Below are 27,989 nucleotides of genomic sequence, written 5' to 3'. Positions count from 1 at the left end.
GAGTTCGTACCGATTTTATTTGCTTTAGATTTACAGTTGTGTGAATTACACCTTTAGGTTCGAATTGAATAAAATCTTCACAAGGGTTCAGTGTTGATAGATGCGTATTGCTTGGAATTTTGCAAAATTGTAGATTGGTTTGCTGCTATAGATCAATCACCCCTCTCTGATAATGAACGGGCTATATATATATATTCTTCGTGTCATCCTCCCACCTGTATTACCGTTAGAATTGGTCTGGAATCAGAACCCTCCAAGCGGATCCTCCGATCTTTGGTCCATGCTTTGACATCGTAATGCTCTTTTGCAAAACACAGGGAATGCTCAATGGATCGGTTTCGTGTCTGTATATAGTCGAATGATCCAAACCCAGAATGTGATCTGAAAGCAAAGTCGTCATAGAAACTTATGCTTGTTAGCTTCTATGTCAGGTCAGCACCACTCAAACACATTCACATCCTCTCACGCGAAAACGTATAATGAGAATAGATAGATCGATCTTACATAAAGTGCAACTGTCCTTCCCAGACGCTTTGGGTCGATCCTTTCGTCATCCTTTCTTTAAAAAATGGACAAAACACATTAAAAAGATATTTTTTTAATCTATATTATGATTTTTCAATCCGATATATTATATTATTTTAATGCTATTTTTATCAGCAAACTAAAAAAACTGAAAATTTGGAGAAAAAAAATGACTTGTACGGGTTAGTGAGAGAGATATGGGACGGGGTGCGTGGGGAGGGAAGATCCTTAGTGGGGCAAATCCGTTCGCTATCGCCCTCTAGTCGATACCGGTCGGCCACTCTTTTCTTCGAGGTTGTACATGGCGGATGGGACGTGCAGCCACGAGTCGTGGGTGCAGAGGAAGAACCCGCCCTTCGCAAGCTCGGACTCAGGGACGGCGGGCTATAAGGAGGGAGATTTGGGAGACATTGAGCTCAAGATAACGACGAAAGATATTAGTAGGTTGCCGTCAATTTCGATTTTCTGCATCTTAGAGTCCAGTTTCGGGTCAGGCCTTGCTCCTCGTCCGCATCGTCTGGCTCATCATTGTCCTCGGATTCTCCATCCTCTTTGGTCTCTTCTGACCCTTCTTTCCGATCGAGGCTGATGATTAATTGTAGAGCATTTGCTTACGAGGTTTGGGCTCGTCACTGCTACGCTGCTGGGAAAATTGGCTGGAAGCTTTTAGTTTTTTTTTTTTAAATACGAATTTGTGTATGTAAGAGAGGATACTTCAGATGATGTGCTCTGTTGACTCTTCGTGGGTAAATACAAACATCGATTCTTAACTCGACTCTGTAGCTGATTAATTGCATACTCTCTCCTCTTTTTGATCGTCTTCTGCACTGTTTCTTGCATAAAAAAAAATGATGTGTGATTCAATATAAGGAAAAAACTTTTCCTTTCCACTCTTTACATTTGAGACCTCGGTTTCGCAAAGCATTTATCAGTCCATCAATGAACGGAAGTCTTCTGAGAGCTCCTCATGATCAGACTTCGTGCTTGATGGTGGCGCAGAGAGGTGATGAAAGAGGGCCGGGAATAGGGCCGGAGAGTGGGGAGAACAATGCTATTTTCCCCTCGGAATGGTCACCGGAACTCCTACGAGTCACCGGCGATCTTCCATCGATGTGGGTGGGTGGGAACCTTCCCGACTCAAATGAAAGAGAGATAAAAAGTAATAGAAAAAAAAAATTTTAATATAAGTAATGGATGAGAGAGAAAGATTCTGTTAATTTTTAAGGAGAGGGTGGCGGAAGGACTACGATGATGTAAACGTTAACAGTAGAGGGTCAGGTTAATATAAAAAATGGGTCGATGTGGATTCGAGACAAAACCCATACCAATTCGCCAATGTACTCTAACAAAAATGGTGTTTTTTTTTTTATTCGGTTATTGCTGGACGAAAGACAACAAACGGTCGCAAGTATATGCAACTTTTGAAGCTTTTCTCACTGTCGGTCCCCATTTTTCCTTATTATAATTATTATTGCTTTTTTTTTTTTTCAATTACCTTGTCGTCAAAGTCTTCCTTTCTTCACCATCTCCACTTTCTCGCACAGTCCTCCTCCTCTTCCTTCTTTCCCATTAATCTATACTCCAAACCGTTGCCGACCCACTACTGTACAGGAAAGAGCTCAGAAGCTCGCAAGCTCCTTGTCGTTCATGGCGGATCTAACCTCCCCCTCCAAGGCCCACTCCCCAACAAAGCCCACAATGACCTCCATCACCACCACCACCACCACCACCACCACCACCGGTGGCTTCCTCCTCAAGTCGCTCCTCTGCGCCCTCTTCCTCTTTGCCCTCCCTCTCTTCCCTTCCGAGGCTCCCGCATTCCTCTCCCACACTCCCTTCACCAACCTCTGGGAGCTCCTCCACCTCCTTTTCATCGGCATTGCCGTCTCCTACGGCCTCTTCAGCCGCCGGAATGCCGACGACCCCATCCAAGCTTCCGGCTTTCCCGACCCCAACTCCTCCAGAATGGAGAACCTCCTGTCGATTTTCGATGTCGGGTACGACGATTTCTTTTCACTCTCCCCTCCCCCCCGTTAGGTTACTCACTCTCAGTTGTTATGTCGATAGATTTTGGGTTCAGACAGATTTGCTTGTAATAATGTGACTTTAAAACGATCAACAAAACGTGTTGGTAATGGTAGGTGTCATGAGAAGGGACAACTTCAGCTTCAGCTTCAACGTTGGGATTCCGGGCAGGCTCAAGGTGAGACCTTTGCGTTCAACGAGAAACCGAAGACGAATTCTTTTAATTCCGGAAATTCTGTTGAGATCCCGAGCGGGTATGCGGAGAATACCGAGATTCAGAGCTGGAACTCTCAGTACTTCCAGTGCCAGCCAATGATTGTGGTAGCTCACCCGAACTATAGTCCCAAAGATGACGTCGATAATAAGCCTCTAGGGTTACCTGTTAGGAGTCTAAGATCGAGTACTGCAGGGCCTGCTAGGACTAGACCTAGGACTAGAAGCGGCTCGTGTTCTAGTTCGGGCTCTGGAGATTCTTCCATTGGATCGGATGGTTGTAAAAATGGAAACTTTGGTGAAGTGGGTCCTTTGAATCTGGAGGAGAAGTTCGATGAGACGGTTTCACTGCCTTCCCCCATTCCCTGGGGTTCGAGATCGGGAAGGATGGATACTAGAAGGGCCTCGAGGCCTACTGCCCTTAAACTGCCTCTGCATTCTCGTCATCTCTCCGTTGAAGAGTCCCAATTTAGGAATCCCAAGTCAAGGTTCCTCAGGTCTAATACATCTTTTGCATCCCATACAAGTTCTGTATCCTCTTCTTCACCCAATGAGCAATCTCCGGTACGTTCTGCAACTCCCGACTTCCTTGAAGTCAAAATGGAGGAGGTTCGGGAGAAGAACAGGGATCTACGGCCTTCTGTCACGGCTTCCCCAACTGATGGTGTTGGCTCGCTCTTTGATTCGAACTCTTATGAATGCGCAAACAGGGTTCCCCTTGAAAAGGGAGTGAAGGTAAATGTGTGGGATTGGAAAGACTTTGCCAAAGATGAAATACTTGATTCATCACATGCCCATGAGTATAGTAAGCATGCTCAGAGAAAGTTCAGCAATGAGCTGAAGTACTTGAGCGATGATGATAAACAGGATATCTTGAAGAATAAAGCCCAAGCCCAAGGATCTCATCCACGAAATCGTATGAATGGTTCCTTTAATGATAGCGATGGTCCCATAAACTGCAAGGAGGGTTCCCCGGTTGCAGGTTGGAGCAGCAGGAGAGAGGATAATTCTAATTCATCTTGCACTGAAGGTTCAATTCAGGGTTCTTCGAAGCTCAATCCAAATCCTCAAAAAGATAGCATCAAAGCTTCTTTTAGGGGTAAATCAGTAAGAACATTCAGAACGGATGGGAAAACAATGGGGAGGGAGAAAATTGAACAGACTCGTAAAGGCAACACCACTGGGCCAGTACAACATAAGCACGATCATCTCGGACCGTCTTATCCAATGAAAGCAAAGGAATTACATGCACTTGGCGATGAGTTTGTCTTTCTGAATGAAGATGCTGTTGGAAGATCATCGGATGCGGCAAGGACAAACTCTTCGAACTACCAGATGCATGACGAGAAAAAGTTTCAGGATATGGAGTCAATCAACTCCAAGGAGGAGGTTGTGGAGTTGCAAGCAAAGTCCAAGCCTTATGCAGGGGATGATATTGATGGCGTTAGCGATGTAGGGACAGAAGCTGATGAGGTTGATAGAAAGGCTGGTGAATTTATAGCTAAGTTCCGGGAACAAATCAGGCTTCAGAAAACGGCATCTATTGATTCGTCAAGTGTTCTAGATTTCATGGAAGACCATTATCAATGATGAATCAGGAAAAGTCGAGGCATGCTTATGGAATTCTGCCAAGACATTGGTAGCATCAGTAAAATTCCTTTTTCCCCCTTTTTGAGGTGAATAACTGGTGGCAGATGTTCGGCTAATTTTTTTATTTATTTGTTTATACTTGAAGAAATTCTACACCCTGCTGTTTGTAACCTGTTATATGCTGGAGTTCTATGGGAGGAACAGTCGAATATTCAGAGTAATTTACGGTCAGCAGCAATTTCAGGCCTTGGAAATATCCAACATTGGAGATTTCCGGATCAGGATTATGATTGCAGTTCATCATCACTAGAATGCATATAATCGTGTACAAACTTATTCGAGTATTGAGCATTGGCATGTCAACTTCATTCCTGCATTATCGTTTGGTAGTTCATTACCATTGGATGATGGGATATTGATTTATATCCGATGTTTTAGTGTTTGTTGTACTGTGCTGCAGCTCATTCGATTCTTAGAATTTGCGAATTCAAATTAAAGCTGTGTTGTAAGCTAATCGATGTTCCCGGTTGCTTCCATCATGATTAATTGATTATCACATGTAAACTGCAGCAAATTTTAGCAGAAACTGATTTGAAATCATGTATGCATCAAAGAAAGGATACATAATATATTTAGCAGAAACGTTTAGAAATCATGCATGCATCAAAGAAAGGATACATCATATATTGGTAAGGCAAGGGTTTAACAAACATTCAATTCCCAACTATTCGAGAATTGGGTATTAACAGTCGAAATCTCGGAATCTAGTGAACTTTTGCAAACCTCATTGCACTCACTGAACCTGAAAAAAACTGTAATGGTCCAGTCAAAGGCCAAGATCCAGTCAAGATATGCGCAAGCTTCGGTTTCAAGTTGAATCCGCCTGCACCCAACCCAAGAGCTCGACTTCCACTTCGAACAAGGCAAAGCATATTATATCGACCATGAGGAAGTTTCTACGATCAAATTATGTCACCGTGATACTCCCGATTTCCAGCAATGAATTTCATTATTATTATTTTTTTCCCTATCTCCTCATGAATCTCATTTTTATCTGGAAATTCAAAAAAAATAAAGAACAAAAAATAAAAAATGAAAAAACCAACATCAAATGTTATTGCTTTTTCTCAAAAAAAAACAACATTAAATATTGTTCTTGCAGTTGGTCTTAAATGAATTTCTCGGATTGGAAATACCGATAGATTCACTCTCCGCACAGTTTGGTGAATTAGGAGGGGGGGGGTTCGCTGCGTGGGCCTGGTCAACGTGCGCCCGAACTCATGAACCCGGCGCACGCCGTAACTGTCGAATGAGGGGAGTAGTTGATGAATTGGGGTGTTAACTTTCTTGTCTGTGGTGAGAGGAGGGGTTGGTTGAGAGAAAGGGAAAGCTTGAAACTTGGAAAAAGGACAGATGCTTCTTTCCGACAGTTAGCGCCCCCCACCTTCCCTCATATCAAACACTCCTCCTCTGTCTCCTTCCCTCACCACAGTGTGAATTTTTCGATTATAGATGCTAACCCATTTGCGGGTTTTGTTCATTCGAGCTTGATTTGAATCAGTATGACTGAGTTGTGAGAAGAGTTGGGAGTTCCAAATCGCAAAATTTGTTGAATTGGGTATTTTTGATCACTAGTTTTGGGAGGAATGTATATAGAGGAGTTGAGGGAAGGAGAGGTGGCGACTGGACAGGATCAATTGGTTCTTCATGAGCCCTGTGGTAATGGGTTAGTTGTTTCAGAAGCGAAGCGGGTTCTGGTGGGAGCCGGTGCCCGGGCTCTCTTCTATCCGACCCTTCTCTACAATGTCCTCCGGAACAGAGTTCAGGTGGAGTTCCGCTGGTGGGATAGGGTTGATGAGGTAATACTGTCGGATAGAGATAATATGTTGTTGTTTCATTTAATTTCTTCTTGAACAGATTATTGATATCCTAGTGCCTTGTTTTTATATTTGTCGGTGACAGTTTGTACTGCTAGGCGCAGTTCCCTTTCCCGCTGATGTCCCGCGCTTGAGGGAGCTCGGTGTGGGCGGGGTTGTGACCTTGAATGAGCCTTACGAAACTCTAGTCTCCACATCATTGTATCATGTGAGTCATGTATTTGAGTTAATTGTCGGGTAGGTATTTGAGTTACCGACACCACGGGGGAAGGCTTTATTGTGTTTATGATCCTCGTACTACCTTTTTCCTCCTTCGGACCAGGTTTCTTTATTTACGGTGATAATTTGCAAAGTAATATGATATTCCTGCAGGCTTCTAATATTGATCATCTGGTGATTCCAACGAGAGATTATCTTTTTGCTCCGTCATTTTCTGATATTTGCCTAGCTGTTGACTTTATACATAGTAAGTATTGGAAGAAATCAGACTTTCCTTGCTAATATATTCGTTTATCTGTCCTAATCTGCGGACATATGTTCTTTTACTGCTTCTAATTCCATTTCGTAGCTCATACACATGTACCGCGAATCCATTGACTTTTGATTGTTTCGACTGACTTAAACTTGGAACCTGGCTCGCACTCTAAATCAAACCCAACAAATAGCACCACAGATTACTTTTGTTTCGGCACTGGATTTTGGCAATCACGTCTGATGAAATAATAACCCATCGAGGAATTTATGAGGGTTTGGTGGATTCTTATTGACTTGTGGTTGCTAGTCTTTCTTTTACCCGTTTATTTCAACTTTTGAACATTCTTAAAATCAAACGGAGTAACTTATTCAGTTTAACTTCAACTTTCAGACAGCTGATGCAATAATCGTTTCCAGAGGTAATGGTCCGTGCATTAATTTCCCTTAATCAATTTATTCATATTTTTTTTTGAAGAAAATGCATCTCTTGGGAGAACAACCTATGTCCATTGCAAAGCCGGCCGAGGCCGCAGCACAACCATTGTCCTGTGTTACCTGGTAGGGCACTTATTGGTGTACATTTGTTTTCTGCTCATTGTATTTAATGGTTGTTTCCTTTTATCCAGTCCCATTCTGTGTTTATTGACAGGTCCGGCACAAACGAATGACACCAGAAGCTGCATATAATTATGTGAAGTCAGTCAGGCCAAGGGTCCTCTTGGCTTCGTCCCAGTTGCAGGTAGGCTTATTTATGGCTGTTTTTCCTTTCATCAAGTTCTCTCTTTCTCTGTAAGACTAGATTCTTTTGATAAGCAGCAACTGGTATTGGGATTCACGTGTTCAGTTAGTTTTGGTGCTTCTTTCATCACAATGGTCGGCTCTTGCTGCTACCTCGTACAAATAGTATATGCTAAAACTGAGTTGAACTTTTTATAGTGCTTGACCGGTTGATGGACATGTCTCTGTTCAATTTATGCCCCTCATGTCGGTTTGGCCACCCAAATGTGTTTTGTGTAATAAGCTGAAACCCACCTCAATCCGTCACTGCTTTTCTTGATTCGATATAAAAAAATTGCAGGCTGTTCAAGATTACTACCATTCTATAACGGTCAAGAGCAGAGGAATCACCAATGGCACAAAAAGTATATTAGGAAAACCAGGAAGCATCAGAGAGGCCGACTTACCTGCCTTTGACGATGGCTCTGTGGTGATTGTGACAAAGTCTGACCTCGAAGGGTACAGTCCAAAGGACGAAGAACTCGGTATCATGAGCATTGCTAGTCAGCTAGCCATGGCAAGGCTTTCATGCCTGTGGCCTAGCAGCTATTCGTTTCAGAAGAAGCAAGGAAGCTCCGTTTCTGTACTGGGGAATCTCGGTGTTGGTATCAAGGTCTACTGAAATTTCTCTTCTCTTATCAATAAGTTGTTGAGCTATAGATCTGGATCGATGAATAATGCCTAAAGGTGGCTTTAGTTTGAGATTGGCTATCCAGGATTTGAGCATAGGAAAAGTGTGAATTTGAGTGATTTAAAGATCTAGTTCCACATCTGCCTAAAACCTTTGGCAGATGCAAAAAGGAGTGATTCTTCGTTTCTTACTCTTTGTTTCTTCTTCGGGACAATAAATGTTGAGCCTGTGAAGTCAAATATTTCAATTTTCCAGTATCTTTTGAAGACTTCATCTATGTCCCATCCATTGTCAGAAGGTAAACATTTAAAACAGAACTGCTTGAAGATTATATATCATTTTCGGAGCTAAGCATTGTGGGAACTATCTCGAGTTCTAAGACATAGGTTCTTGGGATATTTCACCTTTTCAATTGATTTTTAGCAGCATCTCGAGCTACCTTCTCAAGACATACGTTCATGTCATTAGATGAATATGCATTGCAATCTCCAATCCCTTCCATATTTTCACATGAGCTCGATCATAAAACTCCTATTTCAATATCTCCCTTTTTTAATACAGCATTAAGTATGACCTTAAAAACTTAAGAAGGCGCTAAGTTAATGAGGAAGATCCTTGTGGATAGCTCGATGGAACAGTGGCTGAAGGAACAAAAACCACGTCAGGTATAGCCTTTACGATCTTCAGCTGAGGCACATTCTCTCCTGTCTTCTTAATCACCATCGCTGCATGAGGCATCACAATGCTGTTATCACCCCCTTTATCACCGTGTTTAAATCAAGCTTGTCGAGGTTCATGTTCTTTGTCATGAAGATGGTGAAGACTTTCCCTCTTCTTCGTACCTTTGGCCTCTTTCCACTGGGCAAAGCATGCCCGTGAGACCAAAAAATCTATACTGTGATACCAAAGATCAAGGTGGTCATTCTCGAAAGACCTCACGTATCAGGTCCTGTATGTCTGCCTCACTGATTGATTCATTATAATTCTCTCGGAGTGTATGAAGAAACTGCTTGCTTACATATGTCAAGAACAGCAATGTGGAATTCCTCGAAGTTTGTTATATCTTTCTCGACGAATCGCCAGTAAAATGTTCCCATCGTCAGACCAATCATCTCGATGATCACAGTATAGCTTCGTGAAAATCATATTTCAACCATTAAACTACAAATTGCCTTGAATACTGTTCTGATATTATTTCCTTTTTTTTTTTTGCTTGGATAATCTAATATGGTGCTATGTCTTCTTCAAACTAAAAATATCTCTAGCTGATTACCAATATATATATATCTTTAGGTTGACTCAAGAAGGATAAAAGGGAAAAAAGAGAGAGAGAAAATATTGGAATTTCAAGTCATTATCGGTTTAGGACATAGACCTTTCAAATATCAATTTAAATTTTTTAATGTCAATTTTATTTTAGTATGATTGAATATCTCTTCCCCTAATCCCGATCCTATCATATCATATGTATATTAGGAGTCATCTGTTCTATGTTTCCTTACGTACCAAGTACTAGACATACACATACTTGTTCCTCTCACGCCAGTACAAGTACGAGGGAAATTTGGTCAATTTCACAGCAAATCCATCAATCAAGTAATGGAATTTATTCCGGGACAGCCTAATGAATTAGCCCACAAATGCTTTATTTGCATTCGATATGACGGTTGCCACTTGCTGGTTCGGTTTGTCAGGAATGGAAGACTGAGATAGAGTCGCTCGAATTTGAGCCCGGAGGAAAGCTACAGGCCGAAGCCAAAAGCTTCTTGTAATAGCCCAGGAATTTGTCTCATCTAACCATGCTCCCTTCAAACCTACCTTGTTTACGGTATTCAAGCCACTCACGGGACGATGGTCCACTCTTCCACTAGTTCCCAACGGCTATCCTCTGCTGCCACCTTCTGGACGATGTTGGGTTGGACCTTGTAATGGTAGGCAGGACGAATTCGGCCAAGTCTAGCAACCTAAATTTCGTTTACATATACAGTTTCCTGATCTCGACATGGCGGCGTGGAATGGACATGCCAGGTCTTGTTTATAAGTGCTACAATTTTCGTGTGTGATGGCGAGCGGATGGTATATGTGGCTGGGGGATACCGCTTGAACACCCCATTAAGGTCTGCCATAGCCACCTATGACGTGAAGACGGACAAGTGGGTTATGATGCTTGACATGGGAAGGGAGTGGGGCGATTAAAAGGGTGCCTCCCTGTCCGGTAGCTTCCCTGTTATCGGCAGGTACAATCAGGAAGGCATATTTGCAGAGCGGACCCCGTTCAAAAGAATGCTTTTGGATTTAGTACGTTGCAAGCTGCAGCTAATTGTGCAGGTGGAAGCAGCATATGGATGAATTCTTGTTCATGTTCATGGATGGACCTGAATGTAATTCCCTCTCTCTGTTTATTAACAGTTCGGCACAAACAAATGACACCGGAAGCTGCACACAATTACGGAAGCTACCGTAGGGTTTCTTGGCAGAATTCTTGTTAAGGAGGCCTAATGAACTGATAATGGTTGGGTTTGGTCGGGTCAAGAGATATTGTGTAGCCCATGTGTTATACTTTATTACTCATTCGTGATCTCTATCAGATATTCCGGATATTTATGAAGTAATGTGCACATAAATATAAGTAAAGGGATTGAGGATTCTTGTTTCATTTTGATTCAATTAATTAGATACATAGTTTTTTTTGGAGAATTGTCGCAGTTTTACAGTCTAAGTACTTCTAATGACTTGCACATATCTTCTATGCAAAGTTTAGGAACATTCAGAAAGAGTTGTAGTGCACTGGCACGTGGGCTTATCAAGGAACCGAGAGTTTCTAAGTTTGATTTTGGTCAATGCGTCTTCCCATGCCCCTTTTCTTTTAGCTTTTCATTTCATTTCGATGGTAAAATCCATGGCCTAGCCTCTCTTGTAACTGAAAAAAAATATAGCAACATTCGCCAAATATGAACTTATTCTTTACTAATATGTCATGGCAGGATGTCTGCTGAAAGGGTTATACGTATTCTTCGAATACTCCCCTGCCTCCTTCCATTGGTCGTTAGGCTCTTTATGTTGAAAAATCCGGTTGTAGCCTGTTAACCTATTTCCTGCTTTTTGTTCATGATAAGTTGTAAGAAGAAGATTAGAAGTCTCAGATTGGAAATTTATTGAACTGAATACCTGTGGTGGGCTGGTAACTGGTTTCGGGAGGAATATTTATAGAAGAATTGAGGTGATGAGCGGGTAGGATCAGTTGGTTCTTCATGAATCCTGTAGTAAAGGATTAGTTTTTTCGGGAGCAAAGAGGGTTCTGGCGGGAGCTGGTGCTTAGACTCTGTTTGTTCTACCTGACCCTTCTTTAATATGTCAGGTAAAGTTCCGATGGCTGGACAGGTTTGATGAGGGATAGTGTTTTATCAGGATAATCAACTAATATTTTAGTTAATCTCAGCTTGAACACAGTATTGATATTCTACTGCCTTGTTTGTATATCTTTTGGTGATATTTTCTACTCCTAGGCGCAGTTCTCTTTCCTTCTGATGTCCAGCGGTTGAAGGAGCTCGGTGAGGGCGGGCATGAGACCTTGGACGAGCCTTGTGAAACTCTAGTCTTCACAACATGTGAGCATGAAATCTGAGCCAAAATTAGCAGCGACTCGTAAAGCAAGGCCAGTTTCCAAGGTAGCCGAGCCGGTTCACTTGTTGAGCTGGCATTGACAGTAGGTATCAAAAGAAGTCTCTCAACTTTTCTTGCTTATAGATTCTTTCTATCTATCCTATCCTAATCTGCTGAGTTGGGCAAATAAGTTCTTTTACTGCAAACAATTTAATTTCAATTCGGTTTTGCCGCATTTTGCCTATCACATCTGACCTGATGAACTTACCTATTCAAAATGTTGAGAGAGTTTTAGCAGGATTTTCATTGATTTCTTGGTTGGTAGTCTTTTTCTCCTAAGAGCTGAACTGTCCTTATTAGATGTTTCTGTAACTTTTGAACGTTCATACATCAAACGGAGTGCTTATTCATTAACTTTTCAACTTTCAGATGATTGATGCAATAATCGTTTTCAGAGGTAATGGTTTGTGCATTGATTTCCGGGAACTATCTCAAGTTCTAGAGTATAGTTTGTTGGGATTCTTCAGTTAAATTTTAGCAGCATCTCGAACTGCTTTCTTTATAACTTGACTCCATGTCATTAGATACATCACAATCTCCAATGCCTTTCCACATATTTACATGGTCTTAGAACTGTCAAACATGAGCTCCGTTGTCAAACTTCCCTTTTGACATCACCCTCTCTTTTTATAGACACCATTAGGAGGCAGGTGCTAAATTCTTGACGAAGATCCTTCTGGACAGCTTGACGGAGATGAGGGCCAAGACAGTGGCTGAAGGAACAAAAAGCACATCAGGTACTGCCTTTATGATCTTCAGCTGAGGCACGTTCTCCCCTGCCTTCTTAATCGCCATCGCCGCTGGAGGTGTCACGATGCCGGTTATCACCGTGTAGTCATCGAGCTTGTTGAGGCTCATGTTGTTCGTCATGAATTTGATGAAGACTTTCCTCTTCTTCTCATCTTTGGCCTCTTTCCATTGATGAAAGCATTTCTGTGAGAACCAAAAAAGCTTTAGTTGGGATTAGATAACAAGAGAATGTTTCTGTTAGCTTTTCTGCTGAAGGTGCTTGCTTACGTACCTCGATTTGGGTCCTCGGTGGGACATCAAAGTGTTTTCCCGGTAGAGCAGAATTGAAGGTGCTGCAAAGGTAGAAAGAATAACACCAAGTATCAGGCGGTATTCTCGAATCATAAGCGACCGACATCGTTTTTTAGGTCCAGTATGTCCTGCCTCACTGATTGATTCATTATATATATACCTCTATGGGAATGTTCCAAGAAACTGCTTACTTGAATATGTCAAGAACAGCAATGTGGAAATCCTCAAAGTTCGTGATATCTTTCTCAACGAACTGCTGGTAAAGTGTTCCCATCACCAGACCAATCATCTGTGCTGATGGGTTGGCCCCTCCTGTAATTTAAATTGCAATGCAAACGAACAGCGTGAAGTTCAGTTATCAAAGTGGGGCGATAAGAGAGAAAACGGAAAGATGGTGAGAAGAGAACCACGTAAACGAAAATTCATCAATATCATAAGAGACAAAAGCAGAGGATATAACAGAAAGCAATTGCAGAACTCGCCTTTCCCCATGAAACTCATGAACTGGCCCATTTTTGTTCGGAAACCTTTGGCTGTTGGGAAGATCTGATCAAAAGATTTGTATATATTGGGAAAATGAGAAGATGGAAGCAGCAGAGAATAATGTGAAAGCTTTTATCGGACTGTCTCTCTTCGATGCAAGCAAAGTATCAGTCTCCAACTTCCAGATCTCTTCTATTTGTATTCTGATTCTTGACTTGAAGTGACCCGAAAGTCACTGCAATTCCTATGATAGAATTCTCATCACACTTGACAACACTGTTAACATTGGGTTTTAATAGCTTTTTTCCTGCGCTACCACAAGTCGGGATGGCTTTTCGAATATCGTAGTCTCTTTCCTCGGAAGGTATGATTACAAACAGAGGGTGAGATGAGCAACAGTTCATCTCCCTCGGTCTGTAATTCTCGATGTGATACATATACTAAGTGTCCAGAAAGTTTCTGTCGTTTTTCTCATCGCCATTCAAGAGTCAAAAGAGGTGTGGCACATTTAGATGGTGATGAGATAATGGCAAGAAAACATCGTTCCTCGAGTTTAAATAGATGGTTCCTTCATTTTAGACGGTCCCAGAAAAATACCATTCCATGATCATTAGTTTCTAAACCTGAAGGAGACTAATTTTGTCATCAGTTGAGAGACAGAGGGCAACTACCGCCTGAAGCGAAGGATATATATATGCTTGAACGCGCGCTTACGCTCTGGGTTGATCCTCACGGGTTCGACTCCATCACAGCCCATAAGGTGAGGGAAGGCAAGTTGAGGCGAGCCTTGGAAATGGACCTACGCATCTTAAAAGCAGCTCGGTCATCGGCCAGTGCAGCATCCTCGGGGGTGTTATAGGTCCCGAGCCACCTCCTCGCTCCATTCCTCTTCAGGTCACGGCCTTCTCCTCACCCCTCTGTACGGCATCCCGCTGGCCACTGGCAGATCTGCCTTATGCGCCATTGCAACACAAGCCACACCCAGGCCCCCATGGCATATGGATCGTCTGTTGAGCTCGAGTCCACCATGATGCCAAGTCGATTATATTGTTGCTACTGATAGCATCAAAAAATTCTATATCTTGCTCGTTTAATGCCATGGATGACGTGTTATCATCAGATGACAAAGAATTAGTGAAGCTCGGTGATTCCCAGAATTCATCCTCGGAAAATCCCAGGATTGTTCCCCAATTAATCACAAAATCTTCGTCACTAAGGAGATAATTGGCGAATCGACTGTAGCATAGCGAATTCTGATCCGGAAACTGGAACTTTCTATATACATTGTTTGAGAAAAGAAATTATGAGAATTTTAATAGTATATATGTGAAGTGCAATATTTAATCTGAACTATCTGTACATACACGTGAAATTTTAACATGATATGATATCACAATAATTCATTTGGTACTTCATTTTAAGTGTTTAATACTTTTATTATTTGTGATAAACTACACAAAATATAAAAAATTTGAACTGAAATACTAAACATCAATAAAACTAAAAAAAAGTTTGTACTAATAATGAGTATTAAAAGCATTAAATGCGTTACAGAGACATCATCTCATGTATATATACACCCTGGGAAATTGGGACGATTTGGGCGCTTTGCTATGAAGCTCCATATTAAGAGAGGATTTTCCCACCTTAATCAGGTGCGTTAACAATACTACTTAATTAATACATTTTCTCGGTCCCTGCAGAAATATATATATATATATATATATATATATATATATATATTCTCGATCATAGTATTTTTTGAAAAGCGAAAATTTCCGTACTATGACCAACTAAACTATTGTGATGCTATCCTTTCTATTGCTGAATGGGTATTATAACTATTGTGATGCTGTCATTGTTTGGTTTAGATGTATTTACTATTTATGGGAAAGTACCGAACTAGCGTGAGTTTGTTAAGGTTGTTTAGCATCTATTTTCGTTAAACAATAGACATTGGATTCTAAATTTTGTAAATGGAGAAAATTTATAATACGTAAAGTTTTATCTTTAGTGGACGGTCTAATTCGAACTTGAACTAATCAAAATCATTTGAACATTTTAGATAGGTGATATGTAAACTGGACAAAAAAAGGTACCAAAGAAAATTGGCGGAAAACTAATTATTTCTATGAGCAGATAAAAAGTCTCTAGATACTTTCGGAATAACTTGCCGCATGTTATTTTTTGGGTGAATTAAAATTGTAAAAGATATTACTCTCGCAATTTGATGAGATCAAATATTAAAAATTATTATCTCTCGTAATAAGTGCGCTTACAGAGACTTGAACTTGTATTCTCTTCCTTATGAAAATTGGAGTTGCTTACCACACAATCAACACTTTATTAGTTATCATCTCTTATTTTTATTTTCAAACTCTTTGTGACATAACAATGCAATTGGAATGATTTTTACACCTTTTATTTTTTTGGGTGAATTTTACCCCTTTTATTTTACATAATCGACTTATACCCCTGATAAGAAATATAATTGTGGCGAGCAAAGAATCGAACCTTGGAAAATTCTATCAGACGATGAACCTATTACTATCTCATCCGATAACAAAAAGATTTCATATTCGATAATAGTGGGGCTATTCGTGTCTATTTATTAGCTATTAAGATTTTTATTTTGTTGTATTAGGCTCACCGGCCTCCCTTGCAACGGAAAAAGAACCTCCTGCTTCTTGGTTTCATATAATGTGAGTCATTGTACTGAATTTCTTTCTTAATTTTTACATATAAGAGTTTGAATTTTTTTAATTGACTAATCAAATAATATGTTAGAGTCAGTACTTCATACTCACCATATCTAACTCTCGTAATTAACTCAAAAGTCTTCACATAGTATCTAGGTTCATTACAAGCTTAATTATTATGCCAATGGCTAGAAGGGACGAATCAGAGTTTTAAGTTAGGGGGTCGAGGTTATGGGGACGAATAAAAACATACTTTTCCCAAGTGATGGGATGAATACAAGAAATTTCTTCAAAATTTGAAGAATAATATGTAAATTACATGTGTTGTCAAGATTTTAGGGGGTGCGATTGCCCCTCGGCCCCGGCTCCCATCCATCAAGGATGGATAGCCTATAATTTTATAATTTATTTTATTTTATTTATTTGACAAGTGCCAGTAGATCTCTTCCCGTCAATCAAGAAGCTGAAAGAATTATCGAACTTCTCTTTTGGACAGTACTGACTTATTAAGTAACAAAAGAGAAGCAAATCTGCAAAGGCGATCTCCTTCGTTTGGCAAAATAATTAAAAATCTTCTACCGAAAAAAAAAATTTAAAAATCTTCCACGCAAAGTAAAAGCAAATAAACGAGTAATGCTTAATTAAAATATTGCCGTTCCACCAAAATATAAAATAAAATAAAAAATGCTTAATTAAATGAGGGAGGAGTTTTATATAATGCACGTGGTTCCAATTTCTATTTGATTAATATTTGAGAATTAAAAAAGAACAACTTATTTATCCTTTTTTTTAAATGTCCGAAAAGTGAAAACTATAGGTTCACACCTCTTATACAGTAATATATATATATATACGAACTTCATGTTGTAACATGGACACGGGAGAGAGAGAACCGGGGAGAGGGTAAGCTATCAGTATGCATATAATAAAGGAAAAAAAAATCCTTACTTACGCGTATATATCGATATGCGATAATTAAATATAGAGTACGTAGTACGATGATTCAATCAAGCATCATACATGAGTAACGATAAAAGCACCGATCCAGTTTCTTTTCTCTCATTCTCCTCTCTGGGGATTTTAAGGTTCATCAAGGCTTGACTCCTTCCAAGGAGTTTGGCGAGTCGCATCATTTTCTTATTCTTATATGAAGAGTCAAGTAAATCTTGTAACGATCCAACTCTATTTTAGGAGTTAGACGAATCCTAGGTCCTATCCAGGAAGTATCAATGTTAAACTACATGGACGGGAACAAACAATTTAGTAAAAATAGCATGACTAAATGCGACGATCGATAGTTAGGTCATAAACATCCAAAAATCTTGATTTTTTTTGTTATAAGAGAGGCACATGAGTCTAGTACAATAAAATATAAATCCTAAATAGTCAATAAAAGAGTACGGATAGTTCCATAATGAGTATCGAACTTAGATATCTCAGAAAGTAAGGAAAGAAAAAGAAAGTAAAATTAGCATGAATAATGAAGAAATGTAGTTTAATTGTAAATCATTGCAAACTTGTTGTTCATATAAATAATTTTCATTGGCTTGTGGTCGAAACAATATATATACGTCCACAATTACAGCTTGGGGACAAATTATGCCCAGAAGGAAAATAACTGAACATGAGTTCACTGGTTAATTTTCAGTCCAATGTTTCGATCATTTCTAGTTCTCGTTTGGCTTTGGTTTATATCAGTTTGCTCAATTGTTTGGAATTTGTGATTTGTGGAATTTTGCTGTAATCATGTTGGTGGGATGAATGAATTGTCGGAAGTTGGGAGTACAATTAGCTTCTAACCTTACTATGCTCATGAACCTCCATGTGATGCTTTGTGAATCTCCATGGGGCCCTCGTTTCATTGAATGGTTTTTGAAGACATATTGTGCTTATTATTTGTAAGAAAATAAGCGGAGAAGGTTTACTGAGAATGATCGACAACTTATCAGGAAGATTAATTTGAGAAGGATTATCTTTTCATTCTGATCTGACATGCATATAGAAAAGGCATGTATGAACCAAAGAAGCTTTCATAAATTGAAATTATCTGATATAAAAACCATTGAGGGGATATCAAATATGAAGAAATATATGTATACGAGAGACGGTTGCTAGGATAATCAAAGCCAATTTGTGAGGAATGGCAAAAGCAAGTAGGCAATTTATTTGCGGTGTTAAAGTACGAGATATTACACAAGAAACCAGGTGCTACACAAAAAAATTCGACTGACTAAAGATGGAAGTGGTTTGAAGTACGTTTTAGCATTGGTTTAGATACGTTTGTATTATTGTATAATTTAGAAAGCACTACATTAATTGTATATAATCCTTTTATTTTTGAATTTTCTAGGCACTTTACGTAGAACATGCATTAATGAACTATTCATAATATTGACAAGCCTTGGGACAGAACAAGGAAGGGTGAAATATCAAGACATATTAAAGAACTATTCATGTTTTACTTGAATAGGTAGGGACAACCACTACAGGAAATTCGATCAGACAATCCCCTGCCTGAAATCGTCTAAATTTCGTCCTATTTTGCTCATTGAGACGGATTTTGGAGGAATGACATATGGCCGCATAAGAGGCATTCCAAAAATTGAGAGACAATATTTTTCTGTTCATAAGCTTTTGGACGGAATATTATTTCATCCAAATTAGTTTTGGACGAAATTATAGATGGATGTTTTCCGTCCCTATGAATAAAATTATCCTTCCAATGTCTGTCCATATAGCTCCATATAGCTACATATGAGAGTATTTACAGATGTAAATTCGAGACGGGGAGGTTTGAAGGTGTCCCAAGGTAATAATTTTAGTCATTTTATAGATAAGTTTATTTAGACTCATATAAATCGAGACCATTTCTCTCTAATTATTTTTGTTTACGGTAGATTTCTATTACTTGTGTGTGATGCTAGATATACAAACAAAGAGGGATTTAAAATTCCATCTAGAGGTTAACAATATCATTTGAATGATTGGAGGCAAAATCATTAACTTAGAACACCAAAAGAGTTGCATACAATTACAAACATTCGTCTGCCAGAAATGTTATCAAGAGCTGGATTGGATATCTCAAGATAAGATGTGCCATTTTAAGAGAGGTCTTTTATGAAAACAAGACATTTCTCATCGGGACATTGTAACAGAGGCAAGACATTGTAATATAGAGACATCCAACTGTATTTAGCCTTCAAAACAAGACATTTCCTCATTGGGACAGTCTCGTCTAGGGCGATGAAGTCTCCGGTTCGGCCACCATCACTCCAAACAAGTATGTCGGTGACCCTTGAGGCTGCCAGAGACCTCGTCTGAGGCAGTAGTGGCCCGAATTGGAGCTTGCACCGCCCTCTCTCTATATGCGCCCTCAAATGGGAGCTTCTGGCAATTACAAAAACTTTGGGGGCACTGCTGCAAATTTTAAAAATATGTTGATTAGCTGATCCAATTATAAGAAACATAACTTTTTTTTGCTTAATTATATATTAAGGGCTTTTCTTGCTTGACCTAATAAATTAAGTCAAATTCTTTTTATGCTAAACAAATAAGTTGAATCTAATTTAATGCTGAAAATTTAATTTAAAAACTTGATTAGGGTTATCAACCATTACCTAAGTGAAATCTTTAGTGAACCTAAGCGTTCTGTTCCCTACGTAAACTTAATTCTGGATGTAAAATGAATAGAAATGAGGTTTGATGTAATGAAAATAACTAATGTAATTTGAAAGAATTACATAAATAAAAAAAGAATTTTTCTTACATCATATATATACCCATTTCTTTATCAATCCCATAAAATCAAACCTCTTTTTTATTATAATTATTGAAATAAGACCATACTCTTGAGAGCAAAGGATTTATGGTCTACCCCTCAATAAACACCTGTTAAAGCTTTCTTTAGTTCTAGTACATATAGATGATAGCTGAAAGTTTTCTTAGTATGATAAATCGGGCTGTTCGAAATCTAATGAAACTGGTTAATCTAAAACTTCGATGAAATTTTACTTAATTTTTTGTTGAAAGGGGGAACGCTAATCAAAGCACACAAGATGCATGCACTGTGCACATTAGTGATTTTATGATTGCATATCTATAATGAATGCAAACTTCATCGATCTGGTGCAAATATGTTATCTAGCTCAGCAGACAGCACTATGACCAGCAAACTTATCCGGAAATAGGTTGCGTGCGATCTCTCCTCTCTCTGTTGACACCAACGACACATTGAGTGTCCACGCTCCTCTAAGAAGATGAAGAGTAGTTGGAGAAGAAGAGGAAGAAGATCGAAGAAGAATTCACATTTTTAGGCAACTATGACTACAACTCCCCGAAAAGCACGACTTAACAACCCATACGGTCCTCTGGTTGAGATTGAGAGCAATCACTGCCCGAAGGATTTTTGAAAACGCGCCTATGCTTCGGTTTAACCCTGACAGGTTCAACACCGTCGCCGCCAATAAGGTGGGGGAAGTTGAGCCGAGCCTTGGAGCCGCGCATCTTGAAGGCAGCTCGGTCATAGGCCAGCGCAGCGTCCTCCGGCGTCTCATAGGTCCCAAGCCACCTCCTTGCCCCATTCCTCTTTGGATCTCGGATCTCCGCCGCATACTTCCCCCACGGCCTTCTCCTGACCCCTCTGTACTGCATCACCCTCGGCACTGGCACATAATAATTTGCCTGATCATTCGCCACTGCAGCGCAATCCGCTCCCGCCTGGCAGTCGTCTGGCGAGCTAGGATCCACCAATGGAAAGTCAACAACAATGTCGTCGCCGACTGCACCAAAGGATCCTCCATTCTCTTCCTCATTTGACGCCAGAGATGATACGCTATCATCAGATGGCAAAAGATTATTAGTGATGCTTGGCGACTCCCCGCAGAGTTCATCCTCAAAAAATCGGGGGATGGTTCCCCAGTTGGTCTCAAGGTCATCGCTAAGGAGATAGTGGCGGATCGACTCTAGCAGAGCGAATTCCGAGTCAGACACAAGGCTTTCTTTGTTCATTTTTCTTGAAGAATTAGTCGAGAGAATTTTGCAAAGGCGTGAAGGGCACAATGTAATCTTTGGTTTGTGCGTGTTAGATTTTGCTGTGACTAGAGACTTGCACACCTGGCTCAACGTGCACACACACATATATAGCTTCGGTTTTGGGGGAGGAACACCTTTTTTTTTTTTTTTCGTTTTCTTTTCTTTCCTTTCCTTTCTTTTTTTTGGGTTGGGCGTGGCGGATTTTTTTTTTTTTTTCGGGTTGAAGGAGGGACACATGGGATAATATTATATATGAAGATTCTTTGAGAAATGGGACAACGTTGGTCGGTTTCTGATGAAGCCTCATGTCAAGGGGGAGGAATTTTGCACTTTAATCAGAGTGATAATTCGTTTTGCTCTATTAAAATAAGTATGGCATTTTTTTCTCGTTTATTGTATGGTCAAAAAAGTCCAAAGTTTCTATAATTTGACCCACTATATATATATATATGTATAAGCAAATTAACTATATATTAGATGCTATTCAGACTTACTGTTAGGAGAAATGTTGCTCATTCAAAAGTTCTGAATAAAATCTTCGAAAAATAATTATTGTGGCTTTTGCATCATGATCATATTAGTCCTTCCTAGAGTTGCAAAAAATGATAGAAAACTTTACGATATCACATATATTTAACTCTATTGTCATAATTAATCGTTATGAATATCTTCATTATAAAAGATGTACAAACCTACCATGCCGAAGAATGCACACTGATTCATTCTATCCTTGACAGCGAGATGTCGAATTCGACAAATTGAAGGGCACACTGCCCAATACTTGTTCATCATTCAAACAAGTACGCCTCTCCAACTGTCTGCAAGCTCAAGTAGGCCTAACAAGGGAATTAAAGGGGAATGATGGATTATGGAAACATGATTGGCCATGATTGAATCTAAAATCTCTAAATTCAATCATGTCGAATCCGAGTTGAATGCATTTAACCCCACATCCCACTTTTTGCACATTTTTAAAACTCTACAAAATTTCCCTTCCCCTCTCTTTCCTTTCCCTTCATTTCTCTCCATCCAAAGGAAGAGTTAACCTTGTCATATCTGGCTTTTGCTAAACAATTATCCTTCACTTTTCTACGCGAAGAGAGAGGAAACTCTTTCATTCACACCCAAAAATAAGATCATTGACACCCCTTATAAGTTCTTGACATATTTAATATATTGAAGAAAGGGAGGATAGATAGAATCGAACGTGGAGGCCCGAAGACAAGAAACCATGGGAGTAAAAAATATTGACTATAATAAATAATTCAAGAAATTATAGAATCTGAATTAGCTGTTTATTGGCTAACCGGTAAGTTAAAATCAGAAAATATAAAATCTAAAGATACGCCTAATCACCGACTACGATTCAAACAATTCGACGCTTATTCATCTCAAGTAAGATCTCAGGTTTAGGTCTTATAAAATGAAAAAAAAAATTGATTGTGAGAGTTTTACTCTTTACTAAGCTGACCGGACTGAATTAGTAGTGCTTTGGGCTTTTAGATACTAGGATATACACCGAAAAAAAAATGACTAACTAATATAAACTAAAATATTTCAAATCTAATTTAAAATATTTCCTAAATATCACAAGACAATATCTCCAACTCCCCCTCCCAATAAGCACGTAGAATTCATGAAATGCTCATCTTGGAAATCTTGATGGTCACAATTATTTCGTTAAGATAAATTAACCAACTCATGTACTTGGTCCATGGGCCTCCCCATGTAACCCAAATAATAATAATAATAATAATAATGAACTCATGACCACACATTTTGAGAGGATTCTTTTTTCTAGGGCAAATCATCAAACAGTAAGAAATGCAGGAAAATTAATTATGCGCAAACCATAGACATTTCACATCTTGGAAGACTTTTCACATCATCAAACATCCTCATGAGGATGTGAAAGATAAAGTTCTGTCCAATGTAGTAGTGGCATGGGTTCACGAAATAGAACAATCCAGTCGAAACAGAATCTATTGGGCATAGATCAGTAAAGGTGGGCCATAAAAAGCAAACAAGTATAGGTCTCATCTCGTTAAAATTAAGGAAGATGAGCGAGATAGGATAAACAAATTCGCAGATGAAAGGGAATGCAATCGAGGAGATCCTATAGTGATGCACGAATGAATGCACATTCGGTTTTTGTTATGGGAGGACTACAACCATCGAATCTAGATCAAAGAATATATTGGACATTTCCTGTAGTTCTGTGCTTTCCTTTTCTCAGTCAACGGTTCGATGCTTCATTCACACCCTCATGCTAATTCAGATACATTATAGATTTTAATTCCTATAGCAATTTCTTTTTCAAAGATTCCTAGAACAGCATTATTATATCTCATTGTGGTAATTCTCAATGTGATTAATATGGTAGTGGGAAGTCAATTAAATTTGATAGATCATGAGGGAATTTATTATTTATTTATTTATTGTTATATAGAAATCTTTTAAACTTTTATAACTTGTTTGGATCACTGGTTAATGGAGTGTTATAATATTGTACATTTTTTCTTACTGAAAATTGTACAATTTCATGATCAGGGAAGAACACAGCATTATTTAGTTGACAGTAATCCGCTCTGGGGAACCTTTTTTCTATTCCAATCCGCTTCAAGTACCCGAAGACATCTCCATTTTCTTCCAGAGAAAAACAGGGAAAAAAGAGGAACCAATACATAAGCTCGATATATACGACGACGCCTGGAAAAATTATCCGGAAGTAGGTTGCAGAACTCCTGATCTCTCTGTTCACACCAGCAATGACTGATTGAAATCGACGCTGTTCTAAGGAGGAGGAAGAAGAGAGGAAGAATAATGCACATTCAGACAAATATGATTACTACGCGTACTCCCTAAACAGCCCGACTTAAACGACCTGTTTAGTCCCGCGGTTAAGATTGACAGCTATCACTGCCCGACAAACGTATGCTTGAGCATGCGCCTACGCTTTGGGTTGACCCTGACGGGTTCAACACCATCACATCCAATAAGGTGGGGGAAGTTGAGACGAGCCTTTGAACCGCGCATCTTAAAAGCAGCTTGGTCATAGGCCAGCGCCGCATCCTCAGGCGTTTCATAGGTCCCAAGCCACCTCCTTGCCCCATTCCTCTTTGGGTCCCGAATCTCTGCTGCATACTTCCCCCACGGCCGTCTCCTCACCCCTTTATAGTGCATCCCCCTCGCCACTGGCACATCTGCCTCAGGCGCCATTGCAACACACAGAGCACCCGCATGGCATTGATCATCTGGCGAGCTCGAGTCTGCCTGTGATGCAAAGTCGACGGTATTGTTGCTGGCAGTAGCACCAAAAGATTCTATATCTTGCTCGTTTGATGCCGGAGACAACAAGTTGTGATCAGATGATAGAGTATTAGTGAAGCTCGGTGATTCCCAGAGTTCATCCTCGGAAAATTCTGGGATGGTTCCCCAGTTGATCACGGAATCTTCGTCACTAAGGAGATAGTGGCGAATCGACTCTAGCATAGCGAGTTCTGAGTCGGACACTGGACCTTCTTTGTACATTGTTTGAGAAAAAAATTTATGAGAAATTTTTTTTTAGTAGGAAAGTTTATGAAAATTTTAGTAGATGTGAAGTGCAGTTTAATATGCGCTACGTGTGTGTGTCTATATATATATATGACAATTTTATTTTTTTAATAGCTTGAATCTGTTGGCTTTTGCTATGAAGCTTCATGTTAAAAGAGGATTTTCCCACCTTAATCAGGTGTCTTAATATTGCTTAATTAAAATATTTTATCGGTCACAGTATTTTTTAAAATGTCAAAATATCCGTACAATGATCAACTAAACCATTTGTGACGCTATCTTCTTTTTTTTTTCTTTTGTCCTCAAGGGGAATCGAACTAGGAATCGAGTGGATATTTGCGCTCCTTCTTATCACTAGGTCAATCCCTTTGAGGTTCATTGTGATGCTATCAGTGTCTACTTTAGGAGTATTTACTATTTATCTAAAAGAACCAAACCAATATAAGGTTTTTCAAGTGCTCTGTCTTCTCTTTTTATTAAAGAAGATCCTGGATTTGTCTTATATATAGAGAAATTCATGATCAGTGAAGTTCTATGCCTTAGTGAACTAACTTGACTGGAATAATAATAAAAAGACTCCATTATGAAATAATCGGAGTCAATTGGATTTTCTTATATCAGGTGATGCGAGCTGAAAGAAAAGCGTACCAATTAAAATTGCCGGAAAATTAATCATTTCTATGAGCAGTTTAAAAATCTCGAAGGCAATATCTGAGATTTCTTGTGATTTTTAATTTCCAAACCTCTTTGCGACATATATAATGAGTAGTTTAATTCTATTGAAATGATTGTTACGCCCTTAATTTCACATAGTCGACTTTATATGCCTACTAAGTAATATAAGTCATGCGAGCAAAGAAGTTTGGAACATTATATCCACGAAGAACCTATATTTCTTGATTTCGTGTCGAAGAGAGGGACTGTGTCACTATATTGAATTTATTTTTCAATTTTACACATAAGAGTTTAATCTTTTTTTTTTATTATAAATGAGTAGTCAAATAATATGTTATAATCAAAACTTTCAGACTTACCTCACTTAGCTCTCATAATTTTTCCTTATGGTGAAATGGGGCCGAAGCCCAAAGAAATAAATTACACGAGATCGGAGAGCAAGAAGGTCCCGAAAATATCACTAGAAAGGAGGGTATTGATACCCTCAAGCGGTAAATATGGAAAATATCTAGCTCTCGTAATTAACCCAAAGTCTTCACGGTTCACGTTGTTATATACTCTACAGAACAGTTACAAGCTTATAAAAGGCATATTGTGCCTATGGTACAGCCTATGATTTCAGAAAGTTTTTATTTGACAAGTGCCAGTAGATCTCTTGGCGGTCAATCTAGAAAGTTGAAAGAATAGCAAGGCCACTCGACTCAAATTGAATTAGTTGGAGTCCGTCAGCTTTCACATGCTAGAATACAAAAAAAAAATTCTAGCATGAGATACTAAATAATGTCTCATGGTGGGACATATACTTTTTTTCACCCTTTTAATATTAAAACTTACATTTTAACCTGAATTTTTTTTTAATTCTGTTACAATATCATTGGGTCACATTCCAAAACAATCGAATATGTCGGATTGATTATGTGTCGCAAGTATACGTCTACACGAGTCACAATTACTCTTCGACCCACGATAAACCCGACCCGACTTTTTTGAACCGAACGGCTTTTCAAGAAAATTGGTTGAACACAAAGTTGTTCATAACTAAATCAGCTCGGATTTATCGGTTTGATTCGTAGACTCGTTTAAATATTTAGTTATTCTTCAAAAATAGCATCATCGGCCATGGCATCCATCATCGCTGGAAAATAGAAAGACGAACTAAGTTTTTCATTTGGAGAATTACAACCGAATGAAACACTACATAATCAAGTGAATCAAACGAATGAATTTAGTCAACTTATGATTAAGTTTCATGAACAGTTTATGCCCTGCCGTGCCCCTACATGCTAATGACGACCATTGGTGGTTGTCTTGTTGTGCAGTTGGACAAAGATCGGAGTTGGACGAACATAGAATGGCGGAACGCAAATTCATGAAACGACAGTTTAATTTCTTGACCGATAGTATCTCGACCTTTAAACAAACTTGGGATTTGCGATCCTAGGTAAGATCGGTTCAGGATTATGGAATCCTTTCCTATCAGATAGGAAGGGCTATTGCACAAAATGTACTTCTAAGTAATTGTCCCATAGATCCTATATCTATCTATATGAAGAAAAAATCATGTAACGAAGGGGATTCTTATTTGTACAAATGGTACTTCGAACTTGGAACGAGCATGAAGAAATTAACGATACTTCTTTATCTTTTGAGTTGTTCTGCCGGATCGATCGCTCAAGACCTTTGGTCTCTACCCGGACCCGGTGAAAAAAAGGGGATCACTTCTTATGGACTCGTTGAGAATGATTCTGATCTAGTTCATGGCCTATTAGAAGTAGAAGGCACGCTGGTGGGATCCTCGCGGATAAAAAAAGATTGCAATGGAAATGAAACGAGATTGTTACAATAAAGCTCAACATATTTTAAAGACAATGAACGCCGTCGTCGATGGTGGCTTCCGGTGAACGAATGTTTGCCTTTTTTTTTTCTTCAGTTGTCCGAAAAAAATCGAGAAAAAAATAATTTTCCTAATTTAACTTTCTATAAATATGGAATGTTAGTTTTTATGGGGATCGCAATCTCTAAAATTATGGAATTAAATTAAATTTAAGAAAATAGGTAAAAAAATCTGAAAAACATGATTCCTCTACCATACAATAACTCTTTGTTATCGTTTTAGTTAGATTTGTTTAAGAGGATTACATAATTGGCTAAGGTCAATATATGAATATAAGGATTTATTAGTTTTTCATCATGGTCCTCTTCATTAATGCTTTTGTTTTTCTTCCAAAAAAAATTATATTCCTAATATTATTTATAACACAAATGAGCTCCGACAGACATGACTATTAACTTGAGCCAATATAAAGAAACAAAATAAATGTTCGCTATGTTCCAAATAATTTTTTCCTATTAGATGGTCGTCGTCAATGCCACATTCATAAACAATTGATACTATAAACAGGAATAGAATATGAAGGCTGCCCCTACTTACTCGTTATTATTCCTTTAATTAGATTTGCTTAAAAGGATTATAGAATTGGTCTAGGCCAATATATAAATATACGAACTTTTAGTTTTTCATTATAGTCCTCTTCACTGATGCTTTTCTTTTTACTCCTAAAGAAATTTATATTCCTAACACTACTTATAGCACAAATGAGCTCTGACAAACATTACAATTAACTTGTGCCAATATAAATAAATAAAATAAAAGTTAGCTCTATTTCAAATATTTGTTTCTATCAAATGGTCGTCATCATTGTTGCATTCATCAACACGAGACTATAAATA

At 38.9% G+C, this 27,989-nt stretch overlaps 5 protein-coding genes across 5 annotated transcripts; 2 read left to right on the top strand and 3 right to left on the bottom strand.

Annotated features, from left to right (window-relative positions):
• Nucleotides 1-2,030: 2,030 nt before the first annotated feature.
• LOC116206425 lies at nucleotides 2,031-4,803 on the top strand. The gene is made up of 2 exons (XM_031539297.1): nucleotides 2,031-2,522; nucleotides 2,667-4,803. Exons 1-2 carry the CDS (start codon nucleotides 2,173-2,175, stop codon nucleotides 4,351-4,353), a joined length of 2,037 nt encoding a protein of 678 aa, XP_031395157.1. The 5' UTR covers nucleotides 2,031-2,172; the 3' UTR covers nucleotides 4,354-4,803.
• A 775-nt stretch (nucleotides 4,804-5,578) lies between these two features.
• LOC116202236 (putative dual specificity protein phosphatase DSP8) lies at nucleotides 5,579-8,381 on the top strand. Its single transcript, XM_031533697.1, has 6 exons — nucleotides 5,579-6,212; nucleotides 6,316-6,438; nucleotides 6,603-6,696; nucleotides 7,180-7,262; nucleotides 7,354-7,443; nucleotides 7,783-8,381. The coding sequence occupies exons 1-6, from the start codon at nucleotides 6,000-6,002 to the stop codon at nucleotides 8,101-8,103; spliced, it is 924 nt and encodes a 307-aa protein (XP_031389557.1). The 5' UTR covers nucleotides 5,579-5,999; the 3' UTR covers nucleotides 8,104-8,381.
• Nucleotides 8,382-12,237: 3,856 nt separating this feature from the next.
• LOC116202941 lies at nucleotides 12,238-13,434 on the bottom strand. The gene is made up of 4 exons (XM_031534581.1): nucleotides 13,299-13,434; nucleotides 13,008-13,128; nucleotides 12,797-12,857; nucleotides 12,238-12,708 (listed from the first exon to the last, which is right to left on the bottom strand). The coding sequence occupies exons 1-4, from the start codon at nucleotides 13,327-13,329 to the stop codon at nucleotides 12,415-12,417; spliced, it is 507 nt and encodes a 168-aa protein (XP_031390441.1). The 5' UTR covers nucleotides 13,330-13,434; the 3' UTR covers nucleotides 12,238-12,414.
• Nucleotides 13,435-20,126: 6,692 nt separating this feature from the next.
• Nucleotides 20,127-21,432, bottom strand: LOC116205507 (ethylene-responsive transcription factor 13-like). Its single transcript, XM_031538135.1, has one exon. The coding sequence runs from the start codon at nucleotides 21,264-21,266 to the stop codon at nucleotides 20,346-20,348; it is 921 nt and encodes a 306-aa protein (XP_031393995.1). The 5' UTR covers nucleotides 21,267-21,432; the 3' UTR covers nucleotides 20,127-20,345.
• A 2,193-nt stretch (nucleotides 21,433-23,625) lies between these two features.
• LOC116205830 (ethylene-responsive transcription factor 13-like) lies at nucleotides 23,626-24,612 on the bottom strand. The gene has a single exon (XM_031538503.1). It carries the CDS (start codon nucleotides 24,558-24,560, stop codon nucleotides 23,946-23,948), a length of 615 nt encoding a protein of 204 aa, XP_031394363.1. The 5' UTR covers nucleotides 24,561-24,612; the 3' UTR covers nucleotides 23,626-23,945.
• Between the last annotated feature and the right edge of the window lie 3,377 nt (nucleotides 24,613-27,989).

This window comes from Punica granatum, chromosome 4, assembly GCF_007655135.1.
Source record: "Punica granatum isolate Tunisia-2019 chromosome 4, ASM765513v2, whole genome shotgun sequence".
Taxonomy (NCBI): Eukaryota; Viridiplantae; Streptophyta; class Magnoliopsida; order Myrtales; family Lythraceae; genus Punica; species Punica granatum.
This window is presented reverse-complemented; position numbering and strand designations above follow the sequence as displayed.

Coding starts and splice junctions, on each gene's coding strand:
- LOC116206425 (XM_031539297.1), top strand. CDS start 2,173: ATGGCGGATCTAACCTCCCCCTCCAAGGCCCACTCCCCAACAAAGCCC. Junction 2,523..2,666: donor CTGTCGATTTTCGATGTCGG/GTACGACGATTT, acceptor TGGTAATGGTAG/GTGTCATGAGAAGGGACAAC.
- LOC116202236 (XM_031533697.1), top strand. CDS start 6,000: ATGTATATAGAGGAGTTGAGGGAAGGAGAGGTGGCGACTGGACAGGAT. Junction 6,697..7,179: donor AGCTGTTGACTTTATACATA/GTAAGTATTGGA, acceptor TTTTTTTTGAAG/AAAATGCATCTCTTGGGAGA. Junction 7,263..7,353: donor CCATTGTCCTGTGTTACCTG/GTAGGGCACTTA, acceptor GTTTATTGACAG/GTCCGGCACAAACGAATGAC.
- LOC116202941 (XM_031534581.1), bottom strand. CDS start 13,329: ATGGGCCAGTTCATGAGTTTCATGGGGAAAG. Junction 13,129..13,298: donor CATGAGTTTCATGGGGAAAG/GCGAGTTCTGCA, acceptor TTTAAATTACAG/GAGGGGCCAACCCATCAGCA. Junction 12,858..13,007: donor GCTGTTCTTGACATATTCAA/GTAAGCAGTTTC, acceptor CTACCTTTGCAG/CACCTTCAATTCTGCTCTAC.
- LOC116205507 (XM_031538135.1), bottom strand. CDS start 21,266: ATGTGTCCCTCCTTCAACCCGAAAAAAAAAAAAAAATCCGCCACGCCC.
- LOC116205830 (XM_031538503.1), bottom strand. CDS start 24,560: ATGTACAAAGAAGGTCCAGTGTCCGACTCAGAACTCGCTATGCTAGAG.